Genomic DNA, 20,239 nt, shown 5'->3' with positions numbered 1-20,239 from the left:
TCAACCTCAGAAGAATGAGAAGTGAAGTACATTCCAGTGGGATTTGAGCCCAGAATGTAAAAGGATGTAACTAAATATGGCTACTCAAGGTATCACTCCACTGGTTTTGTAATATTTTGCCTTGAAGAACTAAAATGATTTGACTTTCATCTTCATCTAGTAAATAAATATGAATAGGTAGTAAATGATGGATGCTCACAACTTAATATAGTAAGCAAAGAAATTTGAATTCACCAAACTTCAATTTTTAGTGACAGGAAGAGAAAAGCAATTATGTTTATAAGACAGTCTCTTCCAAATTTTTTATCAGGCTATTTTAATGATGAATTAGAGTAAATTTATAGTTGATTATAATATCTTCATTCAAAAAGTAGCCATTTTCCTGTTTGTTCTTCATGCAGGAAATGACTCTCAGTATTTTTCTATAGTTGTTCATTTAGTATGAATTTGGATTCAGTGGTATGAGTCAATGATCAGTGTTTGATTCTCAGTCTAAATCAGTTCACGTTACGTAGACAGCTAGTGCCGTTGAGAAGAAGATGAATATCACACAGTCTCAATGCTTTCTCTAATTATTTTTAGCTATGTACCTAAACAAAAGAATACATAATTGACTACAACGAGATGGTATTTATACTTTTTAATGTGCTATCCATGGAAGAAACTACTTAGCCATGAAATTCTCAGGTCACCTTCCCTTCTACACATGTGAGATTAAAGTGGTTCATGCTCAGCATATTAACATTGGATCAAATAGTCTCCATCACCATCACCAAGATGGCCAGGTGGTGGTGTTGAATAATGCAACAAATTACACCAGAAGATAAGCTTTGTCAAATCTGTTAGCTTACAATAATGAATCCAAAATTTACTAGTCATTATGGAAGGCCTTATGTGGACATGTAACATGATAGAACTATAAACAATATCTCCCTAAGTCATTCTCAACCATCTTTAAAAAGTGTATTTTATATTACCTAACACAATTCTCAGGATTTCAGAAGATATAGAATGCAGGATCAAATCTGATCTGGGCAATGGGATTGGTGGATGTTCCACTCTTACAATCCAATGAGATTTAGTGGAGAGATAGAGTGCTGACATTCTTAGGGCTGTTCTGAGTATCAATGAACAACAAATTGATAAGTTGTGTTTCGGAGGGCATTTTGTCAGGGAATACTATGAACAACTTTCTGAAGTTCTTGGCTTGGTAGAGCTACGAAAGGGATCAATTAGTCCATGACAAAATCTACAGTCGTATAAGTACCATAAGATAGGCCTCTTCGAAATTCATGTTGTAAAACAAAACCATTTTGCATGCACTCATTCAATGTCCAGGTATTGCTGATTTATGGAGTAATATAAATCCATTGTTGTTGTATGGGGATGGATGTGGCTGTTAGTTAAGTCCAGCATGGAGATATCCCCATGACCTCCTTTAACCATCAGAGAAGGTAGTTTTCCTCTGTCTAGTAGCTATGGCAAGAGGCGATGGGGACCAGAGTGCATAAAATTTGGCCAGAGTACAATAATTGGAGAGAACACTTATCCTTGGTGTTCAGGATGATCTTCAAAGGCAGGCTTCTTCAACTGGTCCCCAATAGAAATCCTGCTAGATTTAAGGGGCTTGTATCACCATTCTCATCTTTATTTTCAAGCACATGGATATTAGTACATGGGTACTAATTAGAGAATTGAAAGACATGCTTTACAGTATGGTTCTTTTTGGACATCACTTCAAATGAAACCAAAGTTAACTTTGTTTCTCATCCTTGTGGGTGTCAATGTCATAAAGGACCAGTTAAATTGTAAGGTTGTCCATTAAAAATTGTTGGCTTTGTGTGCAAACCAAGAATCTTTATTATTATCATTATTAGAAGTATTGTTATAATCAAGAGTGGAGCATTGAAACGAGCAAAAGGAGTACAAGTTTGTTTCAGAGAATTTCAGAGTATTAGTGAAGAATGACTCAAGGCATTAAATTGTACTGAGTTTTGGATGATGATATAAAATATGGGTGAGAAAGATCACGTTAGAAATTAAGAGCAAAATGTATCAAGATGAGGTGAAGTATAGCTAATGAGCTAATAAGTTTACTTAACAACAGTGAAGTATTGGGTAGAGTTTTGTGTGTGTGGTTAAAAATCTGCTTCACAACAAATCCTAGCTTGGAAGCTAACTGGTGACAAGTTTCTAGCCTTCAATTTCTTTGTCAGGAAACTTAATCTATCACCATATTTAATAGCATTATCTGGCACTTGAATAATATTAATGGAATCCACTACATTGCAAGCCTCTGAAGAAATCTCTGGTCAGAGGATAACTTCCTCTCTCCCTCCCACCAGCTGCAAATGCTGTGGAAATAGTAATAGACAGAGGTATTTAATAGAAAAATTTAACAAAATTACTTAAACGGAGACAACAGAAGGGAAGCTATTTATGTTACCTTTACAAGAAGATGTTACTGGAGTCCATTTGTTGTGCTTTTGACATATTGACTTTAGTTGTATTCCATTTGAGCAAGTATAGAGTACTTCAGATTTATAGGCTGTGGTTTTGTAGGACTTTGATGTACCAACAATATCTTTGGGAGGCCCACAGTTAATATTTGCGAAAGCTGAAATTGAAGAGAGTAATTGACATCAGTTGTGAGTATATGTTATGAAGTGTGTGAAAATGAGGATACAAAGAGCGTGAGAATGAGGAGAATGAAAGGTTTTAGGGAATGAAATTGCAGTAATTTGCACATAGATATAAATACAAAGATACACATATGCATACACATGTGTGCATGCACATACACACACACTTGAAATATTTTGAATTTCAGACATTGAGGCATTCAGTGAAAGAAATTGAAGAAATTTACACTTGTATATGATATGTACATATACCTGTATATGTACATCTACCTTCAAATAAGTATATGTGCATGGACATACATACCTATTCAATGTGTGTATGCATACATACCTAACACACACACAACTCAAAGGCATAGTGACAGTGAAATGCAGGTAAATTCTCTTTTGATCATTCTGTGATAACACAACTTGGCTCACTAGATTGATGACTGGTAATCAAGAGATAATTAGAGTGAACTGTGTAATCCATGCGATTTCCTTTGTACTCCTGTTTGAGTAGTATGTATATATATATATATATATACTTATAACCATGCATACATATGTATATATATATATATATGTAGCAATATATATTGCACAAACACATACATATATGCAAGCATGTGCATAATAAAATCAAATAAAATGGAAACATTCTACTAACCTGGATTAATGACATAAGTATCCCAACCCTTTTTGTTGGGTTCAAGATCATGAGTCAAGTGAGTTGCATTACTTCGATCACAGAACTTAGCTTTTTCTTTATATTCATAAGAGTTACATCCTGGAGTTTGATGACAAGCATGGTCACATTCCTTTAAAGTCACGTTTTTCAGCTGTCCAAAAGTATCCTGCCCAGGTATGGAAGTGCTTTTAAATTTTAAAATATCGTCATCAACTTGAAAAGAAAGGAAAGAAAACAAGAAAAACATTTTATACTCCCAAACACATTAAATATTATTCAGCATTTGGTGCATAATTTGTTTTAAATGGACAATTTATTATAAACAAATAATTGATCTGCAAAATGACAACTTGGAATTCATGTGAGTTTTAGCACATCTTAAGACTCATTTGAAGTCTTCCTTCAAAATTTAAATTGTGTATCATTTGTATATACTTTTTCTAATGGATTAATTTAGTATTGTCTAAGTGCTGATCAACAAATGTTTAGCCAATGTGTCAAGTGTTGTTAAAACCATTTAATCTTAAAGAAAAGCACACCAGCAGAAGAGGAATGTACATGTAACTTATGAGGTGAGCTTCCAAAATCATCTTATGATAAAATAGAATGCACATGAATTCTGAGAAGCGTGACTATGCAAAAAGATATTCTTGTGGACTGAGTGTGCCTTTGATAAAAAATTATCTATCTGAAAAATAATGAATGAGATGGCTTTCTAATATTGTCTTAAAAATTCTGATTTCATGTTATTTCTATATAATTATATACTGTTTTAACACAGAACATAATAGTAGTAGTATTGAAATAATAATCCTTTCCAATACAAACACAAGACCTGAAATTTTGGGGAGAGGCAAAGTTCATTGCATTGATCCCAGCACACAAGTGGTACACAACAAGTTGCTTACAGGAAACACATCCAGGCATAATAACTATGCCAAAATATAGGAGATACACAACTAAACAGATTAGTAAATAGATTGATTCTGATATTTTGCATATTAGAGGGGAGCAACAAATAATGAAATACTGTGCAAAAGCCATTTATTTTCCATGTTCAAACTCTTTACATTCCAAGTTCAAACTCTTTACAATCCAAGTTCAAACTCTGTTGGGAAATACTGCTTTTCATCCTTCTGGTGTAGTTACAATATAATACCAGTAAAAAAAATGAGGTCTGTGGTATGAAGTAATACTGTCATCACAAACTCTGAAACTGCTACTGCTGCTAATGCTACTACTACTACTACTAGCGTTCAGGATTAAAAGAAGATAAGAATTTCTTTTCTTACACAAGCACACAAAAAAGAAGCAACTGAAAACATACAGAAAAGTGTTACTTATGAACAAATGTTGTATGAGAATGCCCTAATAGTATTTACAATTCCTAAAATTGCTTATTTCAGGAATGTCTTTATATCTGTAGTTATAGATAAACTTGTCAATGTCTTTACCGAAACAGTTCTATAAATATATATATATTAAGAAATAATATCTATCCCCACTTAAAAGTGGGTGTTCTATTGGAACAGACTGTATTATGACATAGAAATGGAATCACAAATTTCAGCAAAACTAGAAAATAGAAACAGAAAGAATAATTACCATTTACTCGTTGGTAGTAATCTTTAGTTTTGGCTGCTTTTATTTTCTTGGAGGAAGCTGCAGTTTCCTGTGATAAATAGCATTTTCCACTTTCTCCCTTTATTTCAAATGATAAACAATTTTTGTCAGACAAACATCTTTCTGCACAAACATCTGCTGTTACACTTTCAGTACTCTCCAAAGTTTTTCCAGGTACATCCAGAATTGCACCTTTTACTTTCACAAAATAGATTTTAGAAACTGGAATTTAAGGAAGATTGAGACAAATGTAAACACCAAAACATCAATGATTTTTAATGTAGTAAAAAGACAAAACCTTGAGGCAGAAGTTAATAAAATTAACTCCTACACCTGACTGGTTTTTAAATTTTAATGGGCATGGAAAGGCAGAGTTTACATTAGCAGGATTTGAACTGAAAAGTTATATTATACATCCAGAACAAAAATACTCTCTCTCCCTCCAACCAGCGACAAATACCACGGAAATTGTCGTGGATACAGTCATTCATTCTCTGACAAAGATATTTAATAAAAAAACCTAGAAAGAGACAACAAAAGAGAACCTATTTACATTACCTTTACAATTGGATGCAACTGGAGTCCATTTATTGTCATCTTTACACTTTGACTTCAACTGTTGTCCTCCTGGACATGTGTAGGTCACTTCAGATTTATAGGTGGTGTCAGTGTAGGACTTCTTTGCACCACCAACATCCTTTGGAGGTCCACAGTTAACTTTTGTAACAACTGGAAGTGATAAGAGAAACTGATATCAACGGTGAATCTATGGCAGGAGGAGGAGGGGGAGAATGAGGAGATAAGGACAAATCTAGAATAAAAGATATTGACTATATAACAAACTGAAGACATCTGCACACACATACAGACATACGTATATCACATGAAAGGAAATGGTTAAGGAGCCTGGTGAAATATCTTGTAAGCTCTCTGTGAAGAAAAGGAAACCAGACAAACAAAATTGGGCTGTGATAGATTTAGAAAACCAGATAATCTATGCTTTAACAGAACGTCACCATTCCAATTTGTAAATCCTAAAGTTTAGTCACCAAGTAAAGCTGGTATGTAATTACAGAATATTATAGGAAAGGTACAAAAATGATGGATATATAAGAACTGGATGAGATATGATGGCTCGGCCATCTCTCCCCAGTTCTTATATTAATCATTAAATCCAGAAATACAACAACACGAGGGATAACGGTAACAACAGATCAATAGTTTATTCTAGGTTGGTGTAGAGCCGTTTCGTTCCTGGGTGAATAGGCATGCAGCTAGAATACCAAAGAAGCTTCGACCACATGCTGGGGTCGAGTTGGGACAATACGTGTTGTCACCACCGCTGCTAGAGAGAAAAGAGATACGTGTTGTCGCCACCGCTGCTAGAGAGAAAAGAGAGAGAATGCTATTGCTTTCTCTCCACCTGTTGCATTGCGCATGCGTGCTCGGGTACTTCCGCTGACGGCTAGTCCCTTGCACATACGCAATGGCACTTCCCAAGATGGCGGCCACATGCACCACTACAGATATTTACATATTTTATTCCAGTTAGCTTACCTGATAAGTTTGGAGTATCATAGTTCCCAAATACAATAATCACATTTATTAATAAATGTCATAATCAAACAATTGAAGACAGTAGAGAACAGACTCTGTTAATCTTCTTCAGAGCTAAACCATACTATCTTCCAGTAATGACCAAAGCAATGGTTATAGGAACTATGACACTTATTACAAGACAGTTTTGGTCAATACTTGATCAACTAGAGAGAAGTAGGTAGCTTATACTGAAATAAACATAAAAGTTCTTTGCATCTGACTAAAAGACCATTGAAATTCATTATCTCTTTCTATTTAATTCAGGGTTGTGGCAAAACACAGGACAGAGCAAATTCAAATTCCTCCTAAATGCTGAAGTATTATTAAAGGAAAAGTTGTTATTAGGTCATGATGTGAATATATTCTCAAACTGAAGACAGAGTGAACTATTTATAACAAAGAGAACAACCTACTGTTCTCCTGTAAGTCAGATTATTCCACTTCAGGATAAGGTTAATATTAGAATGATTGCAGAAAATATATAATAATGTAACAGATGGGTAATCACATTATAGCTTTTACAATAATGAGTAGAAAAATTAAGTTTATAGAAAAATTTTAAAAGAAAGTTAAGGGTAAGTCAGAAGGAATTTCTGGTTTTTAATATATTAAATAAAATACATATTAAAATAGCTGCTTGATATTACTAACTTACCAATAAGATACACTAAAGCATAGGAACAAGAAAGTGCAGTTGGAAGTTACAATATCAACGTATTCTAATCATTAAGCATTTAAAAGTAATTCGTATTTCAATTCTTTCTTTGTCAGATATGAAGAGCATTAGCGTTGTTCTCAGTGTAAGCCCCTTCCCCACCCTAGTTCTTTCTAGCCAGCTAAATACATACTTAAGACAAATAACCTAGTACCTACCACTACTACTTTCATAAAATTTCCTCCCTTGCAATCAGTATAGTTTAGCTCTGAAGAATACGAATGAGCTAAGTCTGTTCTCTACTCTCTTCAATTGTTTGATTATGGATTGATTAATAAAGGAGCAGAAATTTCAGGACCTGGAATCTAAGGCCCTTAAAGTTAATTTAGCAAAAACACCAAAGTCGTGATACGCAGGAAAACAGACAAATCACGAGTCGCTTCAGGGAGATGCCCCTGCTTGATATGTAAGAAGGTTGTTGGTAGAAACTCCATGTGTAGTACCTAGTGCAAGCTTTGGATACATAAGGGGTGTAGCAGTTTCACAGGAAGGTTAACAGAAAATATAGGCTTTGTAAGTGGCAAATGTGCAAGTACAATAAACACTAAAAATGCACTGACAATAAAATCCTTCAAATGCTCAGGGAGAATCATTAGTAGTAGTAAGTAGCTTTTGTTAACCAGGGGACCAAGTTAGCAGTGGAGGAGGAAGTTCTGAAAATATAGTTGCTAGAATAAGAACTGGCTGGCAAAGTTCAGAGAGCTATCTTCGTTGGTAACTAAGGGGCTTTCCCTCAGTGTGAAAAGCAGATTGTATGATGACTCTGTATGCACAGCTATGCTACATAGCAGTGAAACATGGGCTTTGACTACAGAGGACTTGTGAAGGCTTGAAAGAAATGAAGTTGCATGCTCTGCTGGATGGTAATGTCAGTGTGCATGCACAACAGTGTAAATGATTTGAGAGGAAAACTGGGTGTAAGAGGCATCAGATGTTATGCGCAAGACCTTGTGTGTATATAAATATATATACATATGTATATATATGCATATGTGTATAAATATAGACACATAAATTGATAGATACGTATACAGACTTATATATATAAATACACACAGGCATGCACACAAATGAAATAGAAACACTCTACTGACCTGGGTTAGTTAAGAATATATCCCAACTTCCATCGTTGGGTTTAAGTTCATCATTCAACTGAGTCACATTACTCAGATCACACAACTTAGATTCATCATTGTACTGATAAGCGTTACATCCTGTATATTGTTCACAAGCCTTTTTACACTCCTTTAAGGTCTTATCCTTAAGCCGACCTAAAATAGCCTTGCTTGGTATACCAACCTTTTGCAGCATAATAGGCCCTTCATCGTCTGAAAGAAAATAGAAAACAAGAATTTTTATTTTATATACATCCACCCATACAAACACACCCACACAGACACACATGCAAATGCACACACACACATATTTCTAGCATATATTAAATACTGTAAAGCATGTGGTGCATAATTTTGTAAATGGTCAATTTATTATAAACAAATAATTTATCTGCAAAATGACACTCTAATCAAAATGCATATGATTTGTAGAACATCTTCAGACTTATTTGAAACCTTGTCTCAATAGGTAAGCTGCAGATAATACATTTGTATTTCTCTCCTTTAATTGTGTACAGATCCAATTTTGTTTATTTCTGCTTTACTCTGTAGATCAACCAATTTATCAGTTGTAATTGGTGTTTTGCAGCACTCCTAATCATAATAAATTCCACAAACATAATAAAAATTTATATTTGTGGAAAAACGACCGAAATAAAAAATAAAAATAGTAATTAATCTGTACGTATAGCCGAAATAGATGAAAGTTAGGAAGCATTTTCATTTGTGCCTTGCTAGTCATTGATTTGTGATTTTGTTTATACATTTATATTATATTACATTGTATTATATCAATATATATTATATATTCTATTAGCATGAAAATGGTGTGCTGAATCAGGCGGAATGAAAGTTGTTCTACAAATGACTGTCATAAAAAGGCAGAATTCTGTGGAGTGATTTTGACAGACACAATTTGATGTCTGCAATAAAGGTTGTATAAGAGTATCTTTCCTGTTGTAGCATAAAATGCTAGATGTAATGTCTAGACAAGAGTAACAAACATTAACACTATGTGCATTAAATAGCTTGTGACGCTTATGCATGCCTGAGAAATTGTGTCAAATGGAAGACAAAAATTCTCTTGTTATGTTCATAGTGACATTTAGTTTGAAGGAAGAACTGAATAAAGTTATCATCTTTCTAAATATTTTTCGAGTGTGTTGGTGGAAGATGCTCTTTTTATACTTCTCACAAAAGCCAATCCAAGCTAACAGCTAGCATTGGATTCTGTCATGGATATCTCTCAATTTGGGGATGAATTGGAGATTCTATTTTGTAATGTTTTATTATAACTTGGAAGAAGGAGCTCAAATTCCTATGAAGATGTCTGTTCTCCTCGTCAGGCTTTTTGTAAGAATATTACTTGTCTGACACCAGACTTCAGTTCTAAGGTAATGTCCACTTTGTTGAACATAGATTGGTAGTAATTCTTATGGTTATATCAAACTCTTTGAAGATCCCTGTCAATTTCATGCTAGACCTTTTCATGTCATAACTGTTCATATTATTGAAATTGATTGGATTTTGTCTCTGTATAAACCTGATCTGTGAATGTGCTTGAACTTCTTGAGAGTGCCAAGAATAAATACTGCAATGAAATCTGCAACTTCAGCTCAGTTAAAGTTCCACATAAATATTTAGAGAAGTGGATCCCCTTTCTTTTTGAGCCAGAAAGTTTTACCATAAGCAATGACATCCTGGCATCCATGAATATTTGAATACGGAGATCACTAAAGCTTGTGAATTTCCTCTGATGTCCAGGGTTTCAGCAAGGAAGGATTTCAACAGGAAAGGACAAAATTCTTGAGCTGCTCTGAATGATTTTATTTGCTGTGTTGTTCTTTAAGCAGAAAGGATTCATTTGTCTCTGCAGACAACTACTCTGATTCTAGATGTATGGGAAAATGTACTCTCTTTGAGTGGTAAAATGGTTGGTGACATGAAGGCTATCTTCCTATATTAACCATATGAAAATATAGGAAATGCACAACAACAGCTTGGTATTACTTTTTCTGTAATTCTGTATATTGGATTAAGTAGCACAGCAAGTAGAAATGAGACATTGTGTTGTAATAGTACTGTCAAAGCCATGTCAACATGGAGAGGTGAAGAAAATCTGCAGCTGCTACTACTACTACTTCTACTACCATTTGAGTTTAAGAAAAAGAACAAGAATTTCCTTTGTTACACATACACAGACACCCACACACACAAAATACAACTGAAAACATCCATAAAAATGTTCAAGGTGAACAAATGCTGTATGACAATGTCTTAGGAGTATTCATAGTTCTTAATATTGTTTTTGTTTTACAGGAACATGTCTATGTTTAGTGTTATATGTAGATGAACCTATCAATGTCTTTACAGAAATAGTTGTCCATAATTATTCCAAGAAATTCAAATGCAATCACAAATTTCAGAAGATGAGGAGAGGATAATTTCAATAATAAAATACTAAGAATAATTACGTTTTACTCGTTGGTAGTAATCTTTGCTTGAGACTGTTTTTATTTTCTCGGAGGAACTTGCAGCTTGCCTTAATAAGAAACATTGCCCATTTTCGTTACTTAATTCAAATGATAAACAATTTGGGACAGACAAACACTTTTCTGCACAGGCTTTTGCTGTTACATTTTCCTTATTCCAAAATATTTTGCCAGCTACATCAAGAGCTGCACCTTTTACTTTCACAAAATGGATCTGAGGATCTAGAATTAAAACAAAATTGAAACCAATAAACAATAACACCTACAACAAAATAAATGATATTCCATCATAGAAATTAAGACAAAACTGACGTAGGAATTGATGAATGAAATTTCCTTCTACATTTGATCAGTATCATATTTCATTGGCCCTGGAAGAGTAAAGTTAACATCAGCAGCATTTGAATTCTGAAGCTAAAAAACCAGAAAATTGCTACAGCAGAGTTTGTCTGATGCTCAAATGATTCTATCAATGTATCACTCTTAACAACAAGAATAGTAATAAGGAACAATATTAATGATAATGTTTCCCAACTCAAACACAAGTCTACACCTTGAGCAGTAGATATTGGGTCATCCCATAAATAATGTGGTTTTTTGTTACTTCTTTTATTTTCATAATTTAAGATCAACAAAGTTCTTTTTTAATCTAAAATATACTCTCCTTCATTTTCTACAATGCTCTTATATCTATCTGGTAGACTTACAAGGCCCCTCTTCCAGAATTCACTTGTCTGTGACAAAAAATACTCCTCCAATACTGCTCTAACCTTGTCTACAAAATTCATATTTTTTCCATCCAAATCATTTTGAAAACTGTGGAATATATGATAATGAAATCGGACAATGTCTGGTGAATATGGGTGGGTGGGGCATCAGTTCCCATTCAAAATGCTCCAGCCTTTGGAATGTCACCTTTCCTGTATGTGGCCAAGCATTATCCTAATAGAAGAAAGCATTTCATCTTGAAACAAAGGGTTGTTTTTCTTCTAGCACTGATTAAAGTTGCTCAAGCTGCTTGTAGTAGATGTCCTTTGTTATCATTTGGTTTGGATTTAAAAGCTCAAAGTGGACTATACCTTTCATATCCCACCAAACAGATAACAACACCTTATGTGGGCGAAGACCTTCTTTAGCTTGGGGTGCCGGTGTTTCTCCTTTCCTTACCCACTGTCTTCAGCCCCTGACATTTTTATAGAGAACACATTTCTTGTCAACAGACACTATTCAGCCCAAAAGACGTTCTTTCATGAGATGTGACAGCAAAGAAGAGCACACATTCACTCTCTGTTTGCGATTAGACTCGCAAAGTTTGTGAGGAACCCATTGACCCAATTTGCTGACTTTTCTGATGGCACGCAGGTGTCGATGAATGGTTGAATGACCAAATCCAAGCTTCTTTGCTAGTTCCTCAATGGTTATGATGGGATTTTGTTCCATCAGGGTTTGCAGGACATTCAAGATGTGCTGTAGTATAGCTATGGAAGTAATAAGTTTACTTGTCAAACATAAGGTATAAGGTAGAGTTATTTCTGCATGGTTAAAAATTCACTTCACAGCTAAGACTTGAAGAAGAAATTTGGTGGATGTGAACAATGTGGAAGAGAGTAAGAGAGAAAAAACTATCCATAGTTCCAGCTCTTGGTTGGTGGACTTAATCCATCATCCAGTTTAATACCATTACCTGGCCTTGAGTGAAATTGACTATGTCCACATTGTTGTAAGCATTTGTGAGATCTCTGGTCTGAGGATAACTAGTTCTCCCCCACCAACAACCACAACCACTGAGGAACTTGCAATGTATTCAGTCAGTCTTCCTATGACAAACACATTTAACACAAAACTAAAACAAAATTGCATAGACAATGAGAACAAGAAAGAAGCTGCTTATGTTACCATTACAAGTTTCCACAATTAGAGTCCATTTGTTGTCCTTTTCACATGTTGACTTTAGTTTTTCTCCCTCTGGGCAAGTATAGGTCACTTCAGATTTATAGGTAGTGGTGTCATAGGACATTGCTGCACCAGCAATGTCTTTTGGATTTCCACAGTCAATGTTTGCATAAACTGAAATTGAAAACAGAAACTGATATCAATGGTGAATGTATATTATGTGTGTGCCTTACTAAATAAGTAGGAAAAGTGTTGGTAGGAATTCCATATGATGTACTCAGTGTAACATAAGGACATATGAGAGGTGCAATGGAATTACTGTAAGGTTAACAGAGAAAGTAGTCTTTGTATGTAGCAAATGTACAAGAATAATAAACGTTAAGGACACATGGGAATTGGATTTTCCAGGAAGCCCCCATGAAGTTGTAGGCAGCGTCTGTTACATGGATGACCGAATTAGCAGTGGAGGAAGATATTTTGAATGTATAATTGCTTGATTAAAAATGAGATGGAGAAAGTCCAGAGAGCCTTTACCCTTGTTAGCAATAAAAGATCTCTCGCTTTGAGTGAAAGGCAGATTGTATGTGCTTGTGTATGAAAAGCTATAATATAAGGCAGTGAGATGTAGACGGGGAATGGAGAGGATCTGCAGGGACTAGAGATGAATGCGTGTGCCAAAGAATGTGCAATATCAGTGTGCATGCACTAGAATGTGTAATTGTGTTGACAGAAAAATTAGGCATAAAAGGAATACTGATGGTTTGGTCATGTGATATGTCTGGATGAAGATAGCTATATAAAGAAGTACCAATCACTTAAAGTGGAGGGAACTTATGAAAGAAGAAGAATTAGAAAGATGTCAGAGTTGATCTCTAGCCGTTGAACCGCACAAAGGAGTGACAAAGAATGGGTGTGTCTGAGTATATGAAGTTCTTGAGACAACCTGTCCACCTCACTGAGTTCTGGAGCTGCTTTATGTGTGGTGCTCCCCACCTACAAATCACAACCAAACAAAAGCCAAGCAGTTTGCCAAACAACCTACCTATCTTCTTTCTTTTTTACTCACCTACTCACACACCTGCCTTCTTACCTTTCTAAATATGTACATACATACATACATATATATATATATATGTATATATATATATAATAGGTAGCGAAGTGGCCTAGCATGTATAAAAAGTCAATTGACAACATATTCTCAATATAAAATAGGGTACATTTTAGTGACCAATAGAATGAGTAACAGGGTTTAAAAAAACACAATTACTGGGGTCTATTCCATCAACTAAAATTCTTCAAGGAGGTGCCCCAGCATGGCTGTTGTCTCATGACTGAAACAAGTAAAAGATAAAGATTTATGTGTTTATTTATTTACTAGTATACCTTTACTTTCTATCTTCTTTATTACTACCTTGTTCAGTCTTTTCCCTTTTGTTTCTTTTTCTTCCTCTCCACCACTTTGTACCTCTTCCTTTGTACATTTCCTCTTCACAACATGTTTGCTTTCTTTCTATTCGCTTCATTAACCATTTAGCATTCAGATTATTCTGTCAAACGTGAAACTCATGTAATTTACACCATTTTAAATTAATCATGCATTATTTCATGGATTTCAGATTTCCATGATGCAAATGTTTATTTTTGAAATGACACTGTAAGGTAGCTGTGAAAGACCATTCTGACCAGTTTTAACTTCAAACAAGTTATTTTGGTCAGATATGGCTGGTTTAAACATAAAAGGGTTAAATACTTATAAGTGACCTTGCCTTGTGTCTGGCTTCAGACATTTGTTCTCTGTAATAAAATGCAATGAAGTGTTACCATGATGAGATGATATAATACAGATATATATATATATATATATATATATATATATATATATATATATATATATATGTGTGTGTATATATATCTTCATTATTATTATATCATGTCTAATTTTCAAGCTGTTGGCTTGGACTGGACACTTTCTAGTAAGTGACTGAGTTTGTATTTGGAGGTACTGTCCTTTAAATTATTATTAGATTTCAGGTTCACTTCTCACTCGTATGTTTTATTTGCCATGGTTTCTTGGTTGAATGCCATTGCCAACACCATCCACTGCCAGTTTGTATAATGAGTAATTCATCATAGTACCAGCACTACACAGGTCATCATATTGTTGATAAGACAAAAATAAATGGTTTTCTGAATATTATAATCTCACTATTCATTTACCAACCACTTTAAAGAGTATAATATGCGCATTATATCATAGAACTAGCCCTGATGATATTACATCCGTGAAGCCAAAGGAAAATAAGTTCAAGGTGGATAAGGCTGACAGGTCTTATCCACTTGTAAATGAAAGTGAGGGTGTTGAGAAATATATTGTCCTTGTGTGAATTCATTGAAATGGGGTGAAAGCAGCAAAATTTGCAGGACTTAAAATGGGATAAATCTGTGTAAACCTGTTGGTTAAAGAATGACATTTATTGAGGACATCCAATCAGTAGTGTAAACAGTGATTTCAGGTCATAGGTTTTTTTGATAGGTAAAATAGAAGTATTCCTGTATCAGCAAAATTGTATCATCATGGCAAAATTTGGAAGACATAATGGGATAAATCTGCATAAACCTGTAGGTTAAGGAATGATATTCTCTGATCTGAGGTATAGCTTCATTTCTCCCTCCCACCATCCACAATCACAGTGGAAATTGCCATAGACTTAGCCACTCCTATTCTGACAAAAGACATTTAGCACAAAGATAAATCAAAATTACACAGACAGAATCAACAAGAGAAAATCTATTTGCTTTACCTTCACAACCAGAATCTACTACAGTCCATTTTTTGTCTTTTTCACATTTTGATACTAGCTTTTCTTCTCGTGGACATGTGTAAATCACTTCAGATCTATATTTGGTGGTATTGTAGGACTTTGATGCACCAGCAATGTCTCTTGGTGGTCCACAGTTTATTTTGTTGTAAGCTGGAATTGAAAACAAAAATTGACATCAATGGTGTGTGCATGTTAGGAGGAGGGTGAGAATGAGGAGATTAAGAAACTGTTACAATAAAACATATTGTGAGTATCAAACTGAAGAAATTTGCTCACACACATGTGTTGTGGAAGAATTCCTACCAACGCCCAAGTGACTAAAGGTGGACTCACTCATTGTTATAAATTGAAAAATGGCAAGCAATTGGCAGTTTGTGTTGGTAGCACTTCACTATGAGCCTTTGATATAGAGCATTGAAGCTCATGTGCATGTGTGTATTAGAAACATATATACATCAAATGTGTGTATAAGTAGATATGCACAATCTGGCACATATATGCATGCAGAAATTAAATGAATTACACTCCACTGACCTGGGTTCATGATATGTATATCCCATCCATCTTTGTTGGGTTTAAGGTCATAAGTCAGGTGAGTCTCATTAGATGGAATACAAGATTTATTTTTTTCATGATACTCATAAGATTTACATCCTGGAATTTGAAGGCAAGCATGGTCACATTCCTCTAAACTGATTTCTTTAATCCGATCAGGTGAATCATGCCCTGGTATGGCAGTTCTTTTAAATGTAAAAACATCATCATCGGCTAGATAAAGAAGAAATGAAAGAAAACAAGAAAGACATTTTATATTCACACATGCATATTAAATATTATATAGAATTCATCTTTCAGTTTGTTTTAAATGGTCATCATTATCCATGCAGGTATGGGTTGCACATACCTGCATTATAAACAAATAATTGATCCACAAAATGACAATTTAGTCAGAATTCATGTGAATGTAGAACATCTTCAGGCTCATTTGAAACCTTCTTTCAATAAGTTGCATGTAATCCATTTGTGCCTTCCTATCTAATGGTGTGCTTTTTTGTAGAATCTGAACATAGTTCAAAAGATGGTCAACCAGCATGTGAAGTATCCTTTTGGTAATTTAATTTTAAACAAAAGCACACCATCAGAAGAGGGGTGTACAAATGTATTATCTACAACCTAAAACAGTGAGGCAAGGTTCCATGTGTGTCTCATGATGTACTAGAATTTACATTAATTCTGAGAAGGATATCTCATGGTAATTGTCTCTCTTACACACCACAATTGATGGTTCTTAGGTCCAACTTTTCTCTCAAGGTACCAACACTCTGTTGAGTATGCACACTGACATTACACATCCATCGGAGCATACTGGCTTTATTCCTTGCGAGCTTATACATGTCCTCAGCAGTCACGGCCCATGTTTCACTGCCATATAGCATGGCTGTTTGTACACACGCGTCATATAGTCTGCCTTTTACTCAATAGATACCAATGTACATTGTAGTGATTCAGTCTCTGAAGAAGGGACCAAACCTGACAGTGGCACATAAATAAAAATGGTTTTCTATAAACTATGAAGTACAAATGGAATCACAAATTTCAAAAGAAAAGAGAAACACAAAAAATAATTACGTTTTATTTGTTGGTAGTAATCTCTGTCTTTGGTTGTTTCCAATCTCATGATGGAAGCTGCAGTCTCCTTTGATAAATAACATTTTCCACTTCTCTTCGTTATTTCAAATGATAAACAAGTTTTGTCAGACAAACATTTTTCTGCACAGTCTTCTGCTGTTACATTTTTCTTATTCCACAAAATTTTCCCAGGTACATTCAGAATTGCACCTTTTACTTTCACAAAATTGATCTTAGTAACTAGAATTAAAATAAGATTGAGAAAATATAAACAACAAAAACAAAATCAATAATTTCTAATACAGCAAAATGGACAAAAATCTGAGGTAGGAGCAGATTGATTAAACTAGCTGCTACACTTGTCTGGTATTTTATTTTATTGGCTCTGGAAAAGCAAAGTTGAACTCAAATGCCAAAGAGCCAGAACAAATACAATACATTTCGTCTGATGCTCTGAATCCATCACCAATGCAAATATTTATAATTATTGTTGATGTTACCAATATTCATAACACATTCTGCTATGAAAGTACATTAAAATGAGTAAAACTCTGTACTTAACTAACGCTTGTTTTATCAACCACAGAAGTATGAAAGGAAAAGTGCATTTAGATGGTGTTCGAACCCAGAATGTCAAAGGATGCAGCTAAATATGACTAGTCAGGGGAAAGACTATAGCCCATGTAACAAGCTAGAACATTTTATTTTGTCAAAATTACCCTTTTAGTGAGATGAAAAAAGAAAATTATCTTTAACGACCAGAACAAGTGGTTAGCATAATGATTTTACTAGCTGTTGAGGGTGTAATTTTAATTAGTCATCACAACTTGGTTCAATAAGTAGCCATTTTCCTATTTGTTTTTGATGCAGAAAGTGACCCTGAGTAATTTCTCCTACTACAAATATGGATTGAATGGTGTGAGTCAATGATCTGGGTCTGATTCTCAGTTTAAGTCAGTTTACTTTATGTAGAGAATTAGTGAGCTTCAGAAAGACATGAATTTCACATGAACTCATGGCATTTCTAATTATGTTTGGTCATATTCTTAAATAATGAATACATAATTGATTACACTGTGGTGATATTTATATTTTCTTATAAGCTAGTTATGAAAGAAACAGCTATGTCATGAATTCTATGATAACCTGCAGTCCTCGTCCAGCAAGAGCAACTGTGTATTAATGTACTTGTTTATTAATGTAATAAATATATCAAAATTAGACCAAATATTGTCCATCACCAACACTGTAAGCATCTGAAGGGCCAGGTGATTGTATTGAGTCAGACATAATATAATAATACCAAAGGATCAACTGTGTCTAATCTGTTAGCTTACAATATTAAGTTCAACTTTTACTGTGGGCCAGCCACTGTGGAAGCCTGCTATGCAGATGCCCAACATGTCAGATATATTAACAAAATCTCTCTCAATCACATGCCACAATTTTAAAAATGGGAAGATCAGATTACCTAATGTAATCCTAAGTATACCAGATCAAACTTGATTTGGGCAATGTAATTAATGGGCATTACGTGCTTGTAATCTATAGAAGATTAGTTGAGGGGAAAGATCACTAATATTCTCAGGAATATTCAGACTTTTGAAGTAAATTTGACATCTTTCTATAGAAAAGTATTGCCTCTTTTTCCATCAGAAACTACTATTATTATTTGTCTCATTATGATTTAGGATGGTGAAATGTATGACCATTAGAGTATCAGAAGTTTTGGATGATTGCTGAATTCTAGTAAAGAAAAAATCAGTGAATTGTACTGTACAGAGTATCAGAGGATGAAAAAAAGTATGGGGAAGAAAGCTGAGGTAGAGCTGTGGGGGTAACAAGTTTACTTAACAAGAATGTGGTATTGTCTGGACTCGTGGATGCATGGTTAAAAATCTGTTTCATGAGTAAAGCTTCTGAATGAAATTTGGTGGAAGGGAACTATGCAGAAACCTGCTGGAGAGAACACACTTCCTCATATACTGCTCTTGTTTGGCAAACTTAATCCATCAACCAAATTAATATTGTTACCTGGCATTTTGATATGTTTAATGAAGCCCACTGTGTTGCAAGCATTTAGGAAGGTCTTTGGTCTGAAGATAACTACCTTTGACCCTTCTACCAGTCACAAACAATGGAAATTTCATGGACACAATCAGACGTCCTCTGACATAAACTTTGAACACAAAACTAAAACAAAATTACAAAAACAGAGTCAAAAAGAGAGAACCTATTTACATTACCTTTACAAGACACTTCTGGAGTCCATTTCTTGTTTTCTTTACATGTTGCCTTTAATTCTTCTCCATCTTGGCAAGTATAGATCACTTCAGATTTGTAGGTAGTAGTATTGTAGGATTTAGTAGCACCAACAACATCTTTTGGTGGTCCACAGTCAAGTTTTGTGACAACTGGAAGTGATGAGAGAAATTCATATCAATTTTGAGTTTATGACAGGAGGAAAAAGGAGAATGAGGAGATAGTAACAAATTTGCAGTAAAAGTTATTGACTAAAGAAAACTCAATCATTTGTATGCACACACACACACACACACACACACACACACACACACACACACACACACACACACACACACACACACACAGATGCATATGCAAACATGCACACACTCACATCAGTGATGAAGATTACTTCAAAACTACAACATGCAGTCCATGATGCAGGCCAATTCATGGCTGTAGTCAAATGATCGAAACAAGTAGAAGAGTTGTATATATGAGTGTGTGTGTATGTGTGTGTGTGTGTGTGTGTGTGTGTGTGTGTATCACAAATACACACAGATATGTACAAAATAAATAATGTGGAAATACTCTACTGACCTGGGTTAATGATGATGATGATGATGATATATATGTATATATATATATATATATATATATATATATATATATATATATATATATATATATATATATATATATATATATATATGTATGTATGTATATATATATATATATATATATATATATATATATATATATATATATATATATATATATATATATATATAT

The 20,239-nt window shown here is 34.4% G+C and overlaps 1 protein-coding gene across 1 annotated transcript in view; it reads right to left on the bottom strand.

The window, feature by feature from the left end:
* LOC128248841 (uncharacterized) overlaps nucleotides 1-20,239 on the bottom strand; it is a 353,886-nt gene that overhangs the window by 57,832 nt on the left and 275,815 nt on the right. The window contains exons 153-160 of the mRNA XM_089358260.1: nucleotides 15,554-15,724; nucleotides 12,753-12,923; nucleotides 10,839-11,078; nucleotides 8,344-8,577; nucleotides 5,494-5,664; nucleotides 4,918-5,157; nucleotides 3,292-3,525; nucleotides 2,447-2,617 (exon numbers count right to left, since the gene is read on the bottom strand). Coding sequence (XP_089214386.1) covers nucleotides 2,447-2,617; nucleotides 3,292-3,525; nucleotides 4,918-5,157; nucleotides 5,494-5,664; nucleotides 8,344-8,577; nucleotides 10,839-11,078; nucleotides 12,753-12,923; nucleotides 15,554-15,724 — 1,632 coding nt within the window. The remainder of the gene's footprint in view (nucleotides 1-2,446; nucleotides 2,618-3,291; nucleotides 3,526-4,917; nucleotides 5,158-5,493; nucleotides 5,665-8,343; nucleotides 8,578-10,838; nucleotides 11,079-12,752; nucleotides 12,924-15,553; nucleotides 15,725-20,239) is intronic.

Source organism: Octopus bimaculoides, chromosome 10, assembly GCF_046866305.1.
Source record: "Octopus bimaculoides isolate indiv1 chromosome 10, ASM4686630v1, whole genome shotgun sequence".
Lineage (NCBI taxonomy): Eukaryota > Metazoa > Mollusca > Cephalopoda > Octopoda > Octopodidae > Octopus > Octopus bimaculoides.
This window is presented reverse-complemented; position numbering and strand designations above follow the sequence as displayed.